The sequence below is a fragment of the Myotis daubentonii genome, chromosome 2, assembly GCF_963259705.1.
Source record: "Myotis daubentonii chromosome 2, mMyoDau2.1, whole genome shotgun sequence".
Classification (NCBI taxonomy): Eukaryota; Metazoa; Chordata; class Mammalia; order Chiroptera; family Vespertilionidae; genus Myotis; species Myotis daubentonii.
This window is the reverse complement of record NC_081841.1, coordinates 207,401,008-207,416,543: the sequence shown is the minus strand read 5'-3', so window position 1 is coordinate 207,416,543 and position 15,536 is coordinate 207,401,008. Positions and strand designations below refer to the sequence as shown.

Below are 15,536 nucleotides of genomic sequence, written 5' to 3'. Positions count from 1 at the left end.
TACCACATCCAGCCAGAGAACCTCTCCTAAGTCTATATTTTTCTGCTCTTTGTAAATCACATAACTGTCTTTTTAAAAAATATAGATGATAGGTAGTATAAAGAGGGAGAGATGGCTTAGTCAGAAAAGAAAAAGAAGATATGGACTGTGTTTGCCCTGAATTCATCCTAAGTGGACTCAGTTTCATTTCATTCAGTCACATGGGAGAGAAAAATATCCACCCTTATGATTTAGAATGTGTTCTCTATTGCACAGAAGCATGTAACTTAGAGAATTCACATTGCATATTAGCCACTAAAACATGACTCTGGGAATATTTGAAAAGTAAGAACATGGAGTAATATGAAATCTCTCATTCTAAAATTAAATCACATGGGAAACAGACAGTTATTGTTAGCCAAAAATGGCAAATATGTTCACCTTCTCTGTCTTGAAAATTCTATTTGTTTTCTTAGATCTAACCATACCTCCACCTTAATGAATTACTTCCTGAACAGTTTAGTCGTTGATTATTCTGTGCTCTTAGAACTCTTTTTTTTTATTGCTTAAAGTATTATAAATAGTATTACATATGTCTCCTTTATTTTCCCCTGCCCTCGACAATCCCCTGGCCTCCCCTACCCCCCAGTGTCTTATGTCCATTGGTTATGCTTATATGCATGCATACAAGTCCTTCGGTTGATCTCTTACCCCCCTCACTCCTGCCCCCCCACCCTCCCTGGCCTTCCTGCTGTAGTTTGACAGTCTGTTAGAACTCTTTATGTGTTTTCTATTTCAGTCTTATTATCTTGCTTCACTGTGTGTCCTCTTGTCCAGACCATGAGCTTTTCTAGGTCAGGATTATTGTCTTTGTGTGGCCCATAAGTAAAACAGCTATTAGCACATAGTAGGTGTTCCATAAATACATGGTAATGAATAAATTGTAATCACAAAGATACTTTGGTTTCAATCTTAATGATTTCAAGTTAATAGGGTTCTAAACTTTAACTCTCCCTCCCACCACCACACACACATACACACTTTCTCCATCATTCCTGCCACTTCCACAACTGCCAGATATCCCAACCAGATCATTAACGAATGGTGTCCTTTGCAGTTCTATCCCATACAAATATGTGAAGGGCATCATTGAGAAACATGACTCTAGAATCTGACTTTGGTTGCATTGCTTGGCCATTTTTCTGAGAATGTTTGTTCTCTTGCCTGGGGTTATTTGGTTGGCCAGAAATGTTAAAAATCCAGATAGTGAATGATTAGAGCCTGAAACACTTGTGAAAGATAGCTCTCAGGATTACATAACAGATTCATAGTATCTCCAAACTTTGTGTTGTGGCTTGGGAAGGCAGGACATAAAAATCAAACACTTCTTTGTGACAAGTGTGGATGGGGAAAAACCAGGGTTTTCATAATTTCATTCCAAACACCTTGTAAACTGACTAATAACAAAGCCCAGACATGGTGCCTTTTGTTATTAATTTTTTCGCTGCCTTTGATCATTGAGAAGGGAAATGCAGGTGACAACACACACACACACACACACACACACACACACACAGATCTAAAATGCAAAATTATTCCCTTTTTCCAGTCTGATCATCATTGCTTCAATTCAGAAGATTACCCATGCAATTTACTGCACTCTGACCCATGTTCTAATATCAGCAGATCCAATAGGGTTTGAGGAAAAAAACAAAAATAGGATGGCTCTATTTCAGAGGTCTCCTTTGAAAGACTCTGCCCTGTTTGGTGCCTCCATTTTAATATAAATCAGACCAGTTTAATGCCATCCCACCCAGACTGTAAGTACCTGAAAGACGGAATTTTGTTTCATTCAACTCTGTACTCCCAATGCTTGATGTTCAGTAAATGAATGAGTAAATGAGATCTTTTAAAAACCAGAAAATGCTTTGCTCTATACCCAAAATACTCCCAAAGCCCATGTAGAATTTTATCATTCTATTCTAAGTAAAGCGCTTTCTGTAACCGCAAAGACCCCCAGCTGTTTTACAGGGTTCGGCAGGATCTGAAAATTGTCTTTATCTGGCCAGGCTGGGCTTTGGCCAACATTCCAAATTCTTTATTCCCTTTCACTCTCAGAAAATGCATTTCATTATTTTTATACTAATGGCTTATAAATGCTCACTTGCTTCACTTTTCTCGGTATATGGTCTCTGCTCGCCTGCCTGTTTAAGAGGCAGGAATTTAGGGTATGCCCACACACAACCTCTCATTTTTTCTGAAACCTAATGTAAACTAATCCATGAAAAGTTGGCTGTGGTTGACTGGGCTGTTGAGAGGAAATATATTAGCTTTCAGGTATCAGGGAATTCATGAAAAATATAAGTAAGTTATTCTTAAATGGCAAAGATCTTGAATTCATAGAGTATTTTTCAATAGTAGATACTTTTCTAAATACTTTCCTCACTGTTCTTATTGGTATTTTGTTTATTACCAAGTACATAAACCAGAACCATTCAAACATATTTCCTTTTCTTCTCAGTTACATTCAAGCAACATGGGTACATAGTAATTTCTCTTTTAACAAGTTCCAGTTCAGATGTTACCTCCTACATGTTGGGGTGACCCTCCCAGGTCTCCATAGCTGATGGGGGCTATATCTTTCTATAGCATTTAATGATTCCTATGATGTATTTCTGTTCACAAATTAGCTTCCACATCAGGCTGCGAGCTAGTGAAGGCATAAAGCTCTCATTTCATCTTTCTCTCCCATACCCAGTATAGTGTCTTGCACTGAGCAGATGCTCCAGAAATAGTTCTGAATCAACCCATTTATTTGAAATACCAAACAGCTTATGCGGGCTCTCAGTTCATCTCCAGTCTCACAATGACTGTAACTTTTCACAACATTAGACCAACTACAAATTTCTTCCTCCAAAATATCAGAAGCACATTTTATCTGCCCGCCCCCCTTTATCCTTTGAAAGAATGGCTATCAGCAGTCTGAGGAGGTGGCTGTGAACTACCAGTGGAGTTTTGCATTTCAGTATTTTCATGGACATTGACCTATTAATCATAGAAAAATTAATTTGTCATTTTCAATGTTCCCAGAAGAAAGACAATTTGTGAAAAGGCCCTTTCTATCAGTTGTATTTACAAAGTGATAGAAGAACTTTCATTTAGTTTGTAAATCGTACCTGATCGTTTCTTAGATGCCATCAAATATTTACCTTAATAGAGTTCCCAGCGAGGTTTGTAGTTCAGTTACTTTTATTAATAACATGAATATAAACATATGTACTGACAAGATAATAGTACATTGATTTTCATTTCTTTGGAGGGGTACGTTTATCTTGGACAGGTATATATAGCAATGCATTACGTCTGACCTTTCCGGATATAAGATGACATAATCAGACCCTCCACTGGTCCTTATAGGCAGGAGTCTAAGATCATTGTCTTTTTCAGATTGATCCATAAACATTGCTATGGCAGAATTAATATATGATTTTGAGATATAGTATATCAAAGTGAGGAGTTTAAAACAGTTATTAACAACCATAAAAATTAACTAATGCCCAAGAAAAGGCTGGCGACCGTCTTGTAGTGCAGGCTTGTGCAAAAAAGTGGGTCATGGATTTGAGAAGCTATTTCGTCCTGACTACTGTAATCAGGTAGGAAAGATCTCATAGCATTCCACAAGTGATGTTTAAGCAAAATCAAAAAGCTCTCACTTGCTGACCACAATGGGGTTTTGCTTTTTGTTTTTAAATTTTTCTAACCATTACTCTGTCCCCGAAAACATACGCCAGTGACTCCAAACTGCTAATATTATAAACTTTTTCTTAATATAAATGTTAAATCTACTCTTTCCTCTGGATTTAAAGAAATACTAGTATATAAATGGAGGATAACAGTACAGTTTATCAGTTCTTGAACTTACCCACCTTGATTTTATTTTAATGTGTGTTTTTTTGTTTTGTTTTTTTAATCCTCACCCAAGGCTATTTTTTGCCCCATTGATTTTTAGAGAGAGTGGAAGGGAGAAGAAGAGACAGGGAGAAACACTGATGTTAGAGAGACACATCGATTGGTTGCCTCCCACATGCCCCTGACCAGGACCAAGAGCCTGAAACTGAGGTATTGCCCTTGACTGGAATCGAACCCGGGACCCTTCGGTCTACAGGCCGACACTCTATCCATTGAGCCAACCTGGCTGGGGCTTGAACTTACCCACCTTTTAAAGTCTATGGTCTTCTTGGATATATTTAGCCAAATGTTTTCCCTGCTGTGCTGTGATTTCCTGAAAGGCAGACATTCTCTCTGCACCCATGGAATGCCAGCCTCTTAGGAAGTTTTCCACTTACTGTTTGTCAAATGGACGTTTGAATGGATAATAACAGCAAGCGTTTACTCTGTGCCTGCACTTTTCTAAGCACTTTGTAGATATGAACTCATTTGATCTTCTCGCAACCCTATAAAGTAGGCGTTACCGTTTTCGATGTTATGGAAATGAGGAACCTGAGACTCAGAGAGGTTTCCTAAAATACCCAAAGTCACACTGTGGCCAACGCAAGATTCAACACAAACCACCCAGTCTAGAATGCACGCTGTATGCTGTGCGCAGTGGTTAAATGCCCAGACTCCTCAGGCTGACCAATACATTATTCCATAATTTGACCTTACCCTTCCTTTTCAACCTTATTTCCCAGCGTCCTCTAACATGTGCTTCCCTCTGTGGTCATGGTAGCAACCTCCCTTCTCTCCTGAGTTTGCTCCTGCATAACTTGACCTTTGCTCCTTCAGTTTCCCTTCCAGAAATCCACTTCCCTCATCCCCCAAGGTCTCGTTTGGGTCTCACCATCACCGTGAGTCTCCTATGACCTCCTGCTCATATGAATTTCATTCTTTGATACAACTACAGCATCAATAGTCTGTACTGGTCATTTTCATACTTTATTATATGTGGATTTTCATCATCCATGGAGTGTTTGACTTGTCTCAACCTTGATTCCCAATAGTCTTTTAAGCATTTTTTTTTTAATATTTTTTTATTGATTTCAGAGAGGAAGAGAGAGGGAGAGAAACATCAGTGAAGAGAGGGAATCATCGATTGGCTGTCCCCTGCATGCCACTTCACTGGGGATGGAGCCCACAACCCGGGCATGTGCCCTAACGGGGATTGAACTGTGACCTCCTGGTTCATAGGTCGATGCTCAACCACTGAGCCACACCAGCTGAGCTTAAGATCTTTTTAAAAGTCACTTAGCACAGTGCTGTGCATCTAAAAAGGTTTATTTAATTAATACTTTATTTTTTAGAGAAGTTTTACACTTACAGAAAAACTGAGTGGAAAGTATAGTTCAAACTATATGACATTTCTTTAAAGGCAAAATTATGAGCATAGTAGAAAGATCAGGGGTTGCCAGGAGATGGGGGAAGGGAGTCATGAATCAATGGAGCATAGGGGATTTTTAGGGCAGGGAAACTATTCTGTGTGATTCTGCAATAGATATGCATATAGCCTTTTCAGACTGGTTTTTTTTTTCACTTAGCAATATGTATTAAAATTCCTCCATGTCTTTTCATGACTTGATAGAACACTATTTTTTAGTCTGAGTAACATTCAATTGTATGGAAATAGCACAATTAAAGAAACTTATTTAATATATATTTAATGTAAAAACTTTTAAAAAACATTAATCATAATATATATCACAGTGAACATTTATCTTTTCTTATTCAGCCATTGATTTTTTTCTGAATCAATCTACTTATTAGTTCTATCTTTGTGTAATATGTTAACTTGGTTTCTTTGTTTTCATATTTTCTTATCTTTATTGTTGAAAGTATTACAGACGTCCCCTCTTTTCTCCCATCGATCGCCTACTGCCCCTGCCCTCCCATCTAGGCCTTCACCGAACTATTGTCTTGTGTCCATGGGTTATGGCTATGCATGAAAACATTCATTATTTCGTAATTCTTTTGAGTACCGAATTTAAAAAGAACTAGTCATGTAGGCCTAACTGTGACCCCGACTCTGAGATGGCACTCGTCGTTCTGCAGCTAATCAGGAGCCATTTCCCAGATGGTCCGTGACAGCAGAACATAAACAGAGCAGCAACCCCTAGTCCTCACGCACAGGGCGCATCCTGGTCTTTCTGTGATGTGGACATGGGGTCTGTGACAACGAGACGTGAGAAATGTCTTTCCAAGTGGAGGTATTCCGGCACATGTACAAGCATCTCCCAGCGTTCCAAGGGTACGCCCATCTAGAATGGAAGCCAGCTTTTAAAAAGTAACTGCAAATTACAGATAGCAAGACATTTTCCTAAAGGAAACAAAATATAACATTTCAGCAAAGTAGGTTTAGTTAGATTACAGATAAAAGTTAAAAGGAAGCCACGGTTGCGTTTTGTTTTTTTCCTGGTAGAACCTAAGTGAGCCAAGCTAACAGCACTGATGCATAGAAAGAATTCCACATCTGGAAAATCTTTGCTCCATCTGTGGTAGGTTTTCAGTATCTTGCTCTTTCCTTACCATTTCCCATGACTTCAGCTTACCTCCCTTTTGTTTTCTTTCGTGAAATTGTTTAACCCTTAGGGGTTTCAGGTTTTTGTTTTGTTGTCTTTAAAAAGAAGAAGAGCAAGGAAAATCTTCACAATGTTTTTGAGATTCTCTAGCCTTACTCTATATTTCTCTAAAGTGTCTAAGTGTTATAAACATTAACAATATAAATACCTGATCAATTTTATGGAGTTATATTTTTAAAGTACCTTAGGTAAACTCTCTTATTGGAAGAATATTTTGTCTCCAATAATGGAAGTTAATATCATATAGCACATAGAAATAACGTTATATATTTGTATCAGAGTACTCATTGATACCATTTTAATATAATTAAGAATATTTACTACTGTACCTTTATCTCACTGAATCCCTTCTCAAGCCTTAAATAAGTTGCATGACATTGATATTTGGAATTTATTTTCTTGTCTGTCCTTACACTTTCTCTTGGGAGTCTCACCCAACTAACAGTATGTGTACACAATCTCTAGCCCTACCCTCTTCAGCCAAGCTGCCCACCTCATGACCAACTGCCCTGAGACTCCTCACGGAAATGCCCACACTCTCCACACCCTGCACTTCCTGCCTCCATATCTTTGCTGATACTGTTCCATTTTCCTAAAATGTCCTTTCATACTATCTTCAAATTTTCACATCCACCTCCTCTTTGAAGCCTTCCATGATCTCCACTAGTCTGAAATCAGACCTTCCTCCTAGAAATAATATATTTGAACTTCTCATGAGGTTTTTATCCCTTTGTGCTCTTTATTATGATCATGAAGGCTTATTTTCCCCCAATATTTAATAAAATCCATGTCTGGTTTACCTTTGAATGTCTTGCACATAAAGGACATGCAAAAATGTGGGGGTTGGAAAAAATTGCATTTTTAATTGAAAACAAAGTCACACCCCTTTAGTGCAATGTTTGTTCAAATGTGCCTCATAATTTTCTAGAATGTTTGTTTAAAAATTCAGATTCCTGGATGCCTCAAGTCCTCCTGAATCAGAATCTGTAGGCCTAAGAGTCTTAAATATAATATACTCTCCAGGGAGTTCCTATCTATACTAAAGTTTAAGGATCACTGGTCAGTGTCAATCAAAGTTTCCCATTTATTCTTCCTCGCAAGCATATTTCAACATGTACGTCAAAGTTGGTAACGCATAGCAAAATAGTAAGGCTTAAGAAAAATTTCCATGACTCTGAATGGCTAGTAAAAGGTCATAGTTTGTTATAAATATAACCATAAATATTTCAGAATATCTGTTTTTACCAAATAGTGTGCTGGACTTATTAAACTGTCTACCCTCAGAGAGCTAGTAGTTAGGTAAGAGAAAAGATACATACATATTAAAAGTTTATTGTACAAGCAAAGTAATCAAAGATGCCCTATTATGTCATATATTTTCATATATTTTCATTAGCCAACCCAATCATTATCCAATCAACTAGAGACAACAACATTTTAAGCAGTGGAAATAATTTCATATGCAGACATGATGGGAAGAGAAAAAAAAAAAAAGAATAGAGACCAGGCAATGAGAACTACAGTGTCCCACCACTCACATTCAATAAGCAGATGTTTATTTGGACCAGGTTCTTGTTTTAAATTCCTGTACAGCCCTACTCCTCCTCTCCTCACCTCGGGAATAACCTTCCTGCTGGAATCGCCCAGCAGGTATTATCAATCACCCCATAACAGGAGTCCTGATCTCTGTGGGGTGGGGGGTGTTTGGGGGTGCAGGAGTAAACCACCATCCAGTGGTGACTTAGGACAGTCAGATGGGAAAAAGGATGGAATGACTTAGGGAAAAAGCATTCCTAGTTTTCAATGTTGTAATCTTAAAAACAGCCCAAGTGACAGTGAAAAATTATTACCATATATTGCTGCAAACAGACAAATATGTTATCATTCTTTAGTAAGGCTACAATCCTTAGCTCCCCCTCAGTGGAATGTATTGTCCCTACTCCAGGTTCATCTAAGTCCAGCCAAATGTCAGTTCACCCAATTCTCTTCTTTAACCTCTTTCTCTCCCACTTCCTCTCCCCTCCACTAGAACGTTGAGGGGCAGTGATAAAGGGGAAAGGAACTGAGAAAAATGATGTGATATGTGCTCCTTTTTCTGCCCCTTCTGTTTAGTTGTCTCAGGATTTCCTTGTCCTAGACTTTGAGAATGCCTCCAGCCTGCTGAGCAATGTAAGTGGTAAGCTCAGTGGAAAGATAAAGAAGATTCTAGACATTGAATTGAGAGAGGCCACCTGAGCTGAATGGTCCCGCAAGGATCTGGGGGGGGGGGGGGGAAGTAAGCCTTGAAAAACTGGAAAAGAAGGCATGAGACTTTTCTAGGCAAGGAAAGCGATGTTGGCGAAGCTAGCACAGTGGGAATACACAAGGCACAGTGATGCAATTGGATAGCCCGGCCAGCTGGAGCACAGAGTTTGTGTTTGGAAGGAGAGAAGTTTGAAAAAAATGGGATGCATCCAGACTCCAACAGGCCTTGGAGAGTGATTATAGTTTTTACTAAGAATAGTAAATCTTATTAAATTAGTCAGTGGTTATTGTCCCAGCTGCAAAGATCTAGACAGCCTCATTTTTAACTTGTTATCTACGTAGGAAAGGAAACAGAGGCAGAAACTGTTTTTTATTTTAAATAAGCCCTACAATACTTGAAGCCCATTAGACAACCATAATCACTATTGACAAAAGACTTTTAATATGTAAAAATCATATGGGATTTAGTGATGAGGTTAGAAAACAATCAAAAAAAGATTTTCAGTTACGATTTTGGTCAGACAGATAAAAACTGAGTTCTGCTTTGTTATAATTCAACCCTTGGTCATGATAATAAATAACAAGTGACACCATTATCATAGAGAAGAGATAGCATGAATTTAGAGAACTGAAGAAAATAGCTGCTTCTAAGCATTTCCAATTTTCTAACTGAATTTAGAGTAAATCATTCTCCAAAGAAATGCTAACCATTTCTTAAAAGCTAGCTACATAGAAAGGTTTACTTTAAGATAACCATATTTTATGATTATGACCAAATTGTCAATTATATTTCCTGCCACCATCCATTCTTTTGTTTGTTTGCTCGTTTTTAATGCTTTCGTTTTTTATGTTCTTGTGTCATTGATGATGTAGAGTCTTGGTGCCAGATGTGAACTACTCATTCTGCATGAAATTTCAAAGACTCCCATGTCCTTTAAAGAATTTTTTTCAATTTCCAACTTGAGATATTAACAATATTATATTGATCTGCCACACAAATAATAAATAGCTAGAAATGTGCAAATACCGGCAATTGTTTAATTCAAAGACTAATTAAAATTTTCACAAAACAGTGTGTTACCTTTCTAAACACGAGGAAACCAAAGTGCCAGCCGCTGAAGCGCTCTCTCCAGATATTTGATACATCTGTTGAGAGCAGGGTTTCCTAACCTATTTATGGTGATCGGTTTTTTCCCAATCTCTCCTAGACACATACCATTTAAAAATATAATGAAAACAGCCCAGCCAGTGTGGCTTAGTGGTTGAACATCGACCTATGAACCAGGAGGTCACGGTTCAATTCCCAGTCAGGGCACATGACCAGCTTGCGGGCTCAATCCCCAATGTGGGGCGTCCAGGAGGCAGCCAGTCAATGATTCTCTCTAATCATTGATGCTTCTATATCTCTCTCCCTCTCCCTTCCTCTTCGAAATCAATAAAAACATACTTTTATAGAAGAATATTCTAAATACTCCTCTGGGCCTCACACGGAATTGTTAGAGCACCCAAGGAGCCTGAGCCAATAACGAGTGTGAGGGGACGCTAGAGTCAGAACTCCCACGTTTGCAATTCAAGATGAGGGAAGCAGTTACAGGCAGCAGTTTCTTTGAACGATGCCATGTTTCTTACATCCATTAATGAGGGTGTTTCCACGTTTTTAAAAATGGAATTTGTCCAAAGAAGCACTTGTTAAAAACCTTCACTGTCCTTCTATATGCACCCCTATGTTCATAGCAGCACAATTCAACATAGCTAAGATCTGGAAACAGCCTAAGTGCCCATCAGTAGATGAATGGATTAGAAAACTGTGGTACATCTACACGATGGAATACTATGCTGCTGTAAAAAGGAAGGAACTTTTACCATTTGCAACGTCATGGATGGAACTGGAGAGCATTATGCTAAGTGAAATAAGCCAGTCAATAAAGGAAAAATACCACATGATCTCACTCATTCATGGACAATAGAGACCATTATAAACTTTTGAACAATAATAGATACAGAGGCAGAGCTGCCTCAAACAAATTGTCAAACTGCAGCGGGAAGGCCGGGGAGGGTTGGGGGGCAGGAGGTAGGGGGGTAAGAGATCAACTAAAGGACTTGTATGCATGCATATAAGCATAACCAATGGACATAAGACACTGGGTGATAGGGGAGGCTAGGGGACTGTCTAGGGCGGGGGGATAAAATGGATACATATGTAATACCCTTTGTAATACTTTAAGCAATAAAAATAAAAAATAAAAATAAAAAAAAATTAAAAAAAAAAAAACCTTCACTGTCCTTCGCCATCTGCCTTGTTCGCTCAGACAGGACAACGCGTGACCTTCTCTGCAGATTCCTCTGTCAGGTGAAATTTGCAGACGGTCCCTCCTCCGGGCAGGTTTAATTTATGCAAATGAGTCATGATGTTCTCTCTCCCCCCATATTTCTTTTTTTCTTTCTCAAGGCTTTTATTTTTAACTTTCTTCTCCTGATTTGTCTTTATCTTTTTATATGCTAGTCAGAAGAGTAAGTGTTTCACTTTTGTCCTTTCTTTTTTTGTTGTTTAAGATATTTAGGAAGCTTTTGAGCAGCTATGCCTGTGGGAGCCAAGGCATGAACTGGCTGCTAAAAGTGCATGCTTAGCAGGAAGCAACTGCTAGCGTCATTAAAATTATGTGTGACTTTAAAATGACTTATTGTTAGTAATAATGGACTTCTAAGCCATATAAGCAGTAATTAAGCTAATAGAATGTAGATGGGGACTACTGTAACACATATGAAAGAAGATGTTTGCTAACAATTCAAGCTTTGTATTACAATCTTAGTATCAATATTTTCCAAACATATATTGAGCATCTAATGACATATACCTTGAAACATGCAAAAATAAATATATAACAGAGATATAAAAAATATCCTATATAATAAAGAGCTAATATGCTAATTAAACCGGACGGTGGAACGACCTTACAGACAACCTTCCAGAACGACCAGTGGGTGGGTCCGAGGGGCTGTGAGGCAGCTGGAGCTGTGATGAATTTCATGCTTCAGGCTTCTAGTAGATAAATAAATCAAGTTAAATTTTTAGGAAGAAATTTTGGGCTTATTTTTTTATCAGAAAGAGCAAATGTTTATTTGCTTAAACAAACATTTTTTAATGTTTCATTAGGTGCCCTAAAAACAAATATATATATATATATATATATATATATATATATATATATATCCCTCCAAATAGCATATCCTAATATTATAATGCTATCTAAAAATAACCTTATCATTGTTAAAATATTTCATTTGTTTTGGTTAAAAACATGCCAATACTAATAGCACTACATGAATTGATACTAATAATTATTCTACTAGTATATAGAATGAGTCGTTCATGAAACTATTCAAATATATTTTATTGTTGATAGTATTTGAAGTGCCTTCTCGCTCATACAATTTGATTCAATAACACAACACTAGGCATGCCATTTCAGTATGCCCATACTCTCAACCAGTGATCATTCTCCAAGCAGTGATTTCCGCCCCCACCCCCACCCCCCCGCCCCGCGACCTCTCTGTGAGAACGTACATCTGATGCTCAGAGATTCAGAGTTCTGGGGATTTGCTTTTCTCAGAGAATTTTCAATAAGATCAAAATTTTTAACACTGAGCTTCTATTTCCCAATGTTATCACTCCCATATGTTCTGTGAAATGTTTATTCATAAAACCCATTGATTCTTTTCTGTTAGGTTATTAATATATGTGTGAGGTAGAGGGTAAGGGTTGAGCCTCATTTTTTCATGTGATTATCCAGCATCATTTGTTAAAAAAAGATCATCCTCCCCCATTGACTTACCTTGGCATCTTCAACAAAAAATCAACTGGTACTATGGTCCTGCTTCTGGAATCTTCATTTTGCTTCATTGGTCTATATGTCTAGCCTTATATCAGTATCACCCTGTCTTTATTACTGTGCATGCATAGTAACTCTTAAAATCGGGTAGTATTAATCTTCCAACATTGCTTTTCTTTTTCAACATCATCCTGGTTCATTTAGATATAAACATTATATTTCCATATAAGTTTTAAAATCAATGTGTCAGTTTTCAAAAAAAAAAAAAGTCCTACTTGAATTTTAACTGGTTTTACATTGAATCTGTAGATTAGTATGAAAAGAATTGACATCGTGATAATATTGAGTCTTCAGCTCCATAAGCAGGGTTTATCTCCATTTATTTAGGTTTAGTCATTTCTCTTGGCAGTCTTATGGCAATCAATGTACAAGTTTTGTACACATATCATTAAATCTATCTCTAAGTAGTTCATATTTTTGACCATGTCGTAAATGATACTTCCTTATTTTAATTACTAGACATTAGACAAAGTATAAATATTTAAAGAACTATACATATACATAAATATAGACATCGATGCTAAGGTTTTTCTTCCTGCCTTCTAAGGGCAATCTTATCCAGGGCGGAGGTCATAGATTTCCAGAATATCATCACTGTGGTTTATTGGTATACCAGGCAGGCATCATAGATACCTAACAAATAGTATTAACAGCTTTTACCTAAGTTCTTCGGTTAGGGACATTTAACAGTTTATCATGAAGGAGAATCTCAACCAAATTCAATGTAATCCTTAGGGTTTCAAATGTAGACACAGATTGAGAAATAAAGTTTCTACTTGTACCAGAGCAATGTGGTAAAGGTGGTAAAGTTAAATACACATTTCAAAATCGAAACAGTCACCTGCAGCACATAACCTGCAAGCTAAGGATTATCGATTGCATACACAGAAAGCATTTACATGTTCCTCAGAGTCACAGAGGCTTCACACTGTGCATCCACTTTGCCGTGGGCTTTTGGATACCTACATCACGGAGAATGGTGTTTCTGTGGACTGACCGTCTACTGGGCAGACTTGTTATGCCAGGGTAGGCACTGTCATTCACAAAGCCTGTCCTGTTGCAGACTCTGGATTGCTCATAGGGCTTAGCCAAATGAGGTTTCCATCATTTCCCTTCCTTGCTAAGGACCCAGATCCAAGCATGCCATTGACTCCATAAACTTGCCCTTTCCCATCATCATTCACGTTTTTTAGTAGAAACTATCAACGCTTTGGGTAGTCCTAACTGTTCTAATTGCTCCAAAGAAGGCTTAAATGACTTTCATCAGCAAATGAGAGTGGCCATCTGACCACTCTTAGGATACACAAGCTTGGAAAATAAGGTGTCCCTATCATTAGATCAAAGCAAATGGGACCTAGAGACACAATAACATTAAACTTTTGTTTGCAGTAAGAAGACAACATGTATAAGTTAGACAGAACTAGATAAAAGGTATAATATATTGCCAAATGTTTTTCTTGGATGGAAAATATTAGGGACGTAGTAGAGCCAGAATCTCTAGCTGACCAGACAAGAATCTCTCTCTCCAGGGATCTGGAAGGGTGTGCAAAGCTCTCCCAGGTCAGAGAGCAGCCCCACCAATGGCTAATATGAGCTCTTTATCACAAACACAAGGAAGTGAGAAGCTGTCGAAGCGTTGTGTGGCTATTCTCATTTTGTCTTATAATCCCCAGTGGGCTCTTGAAAGAAACCAGCAAACTTCTCATATTCCCACTCTCCCCCGCTGCCAAGTTGAGACAACACTAATTATCACATACTGCTCTCAGCTCGCAACAGTTTGAAAAGACTTGGTTTATTTGAAATTTATGGAAATACAACTTGAGGAATTATTCTGTACACAGTGGATTCTAAAAAGCACTTTTTCTGTGTGGGATATTTCTAGTGGCCAGTAAATTTACAGAAAGCAAGCAAAAAAAAAAAGAATAACTTAAAATTGGCTGTGTATTAAAATGGTTTTTACATTATTGCCATGACGTGTGGCTGAAATTCATCCATAGGGAGCTGACATATCCTCAAAATGAAATTTGATTTAATGAGTTTTCAAAGATGAGGGGCAAAGTTGCCAGCCCTGTGTTGGACTCTGATAAAATCAATAATTAAAGCCTTCCTTGCTTGATGACATTTGGTTGTGCTGCTCCCTCTCCAATAGTCTGCCAAGAAGTTACGTTTATGTTGCTATATTTCCTTTAAAAAAACACATATGAAACCTCATATTGGTTAGGTCTGTGGATCATTCCACCAATGAAACCGATGTTCGAACAAGTGGGTTTTTCCAATACCTGCCAGAATGAGTTACAAAGAACTAGAAGGATTGTCCTGGAAAAGAAGTGTCGCAGAAGAGGAGGGTCATTTGGGAACACTTTGGAGACCAGACTGGGTGACCTATCATTAAAACCTATGTGTTGACCACGCCCAAGTTCTCTTGGCTCATTGCCCTTTGATTTCCATACCTGGGATCACCCAAAACCTACCTGAGACTCAGGCTTCTTTCACATCCTGGGTGATTTTATTGGCTAAGATTAAGGAGCTTTGACCCATAGTTTAGTATCAACTGAGCCTAGATAATATTAATGGGTCATTATTATCAATATCATTAATTTCTGACCAAACTCTTACTGCTTAATAAGTTTAAGATGCAGACAGCTCTTTAGTGGGTGTGTATCTTGGATCTGCCATTTACTATGTGACCTTTCTCTAGTCTCTTCTCTCTAAACTTTAGCTTCCTATCTCTGAAGAAGAGATAGAACACCTGTATTGATCGATCTCTATACACTAGTCTATCCATATACAGGGGTCTAATATACAGTGCTAGTAGAGCTTGTGGTATGTCATAGGTACTCAATAAATGTTA

General features: G+C 38.0%; 1 protein-coding gene across 8 annotated transcripts in view; it reads left to right on the top strand.

Annotated features, from left to right (window-relative positions):
- DLC1 (DLC1 Rho GTPase activating protein) overlaps positions 1-15,536 on the top strand; it is a 377,601-nt gene that overhangs the window by 187,718 nt on the left and 174,347 nt on the right. The window contains exon 6 of one of the 8 annotated variants that reach the window (XM_059685550.1): positions 6,025-6,422. The exons of the other annotated variants lie outside the window; for them this stretch is intronic. Within the exon in view, the coding sequence (XP_059541533.1) occupies positions 6,025-6,089 (65 nt within the window). The 3' untranslated portion in view covers positions 6,090-6,422. Of the gene's footprint in view, positions 1-6,024; positions 6,423-15,536 lie in introns of those variants that run through there. 8 annotated transcript variants of the gene reach the window in all.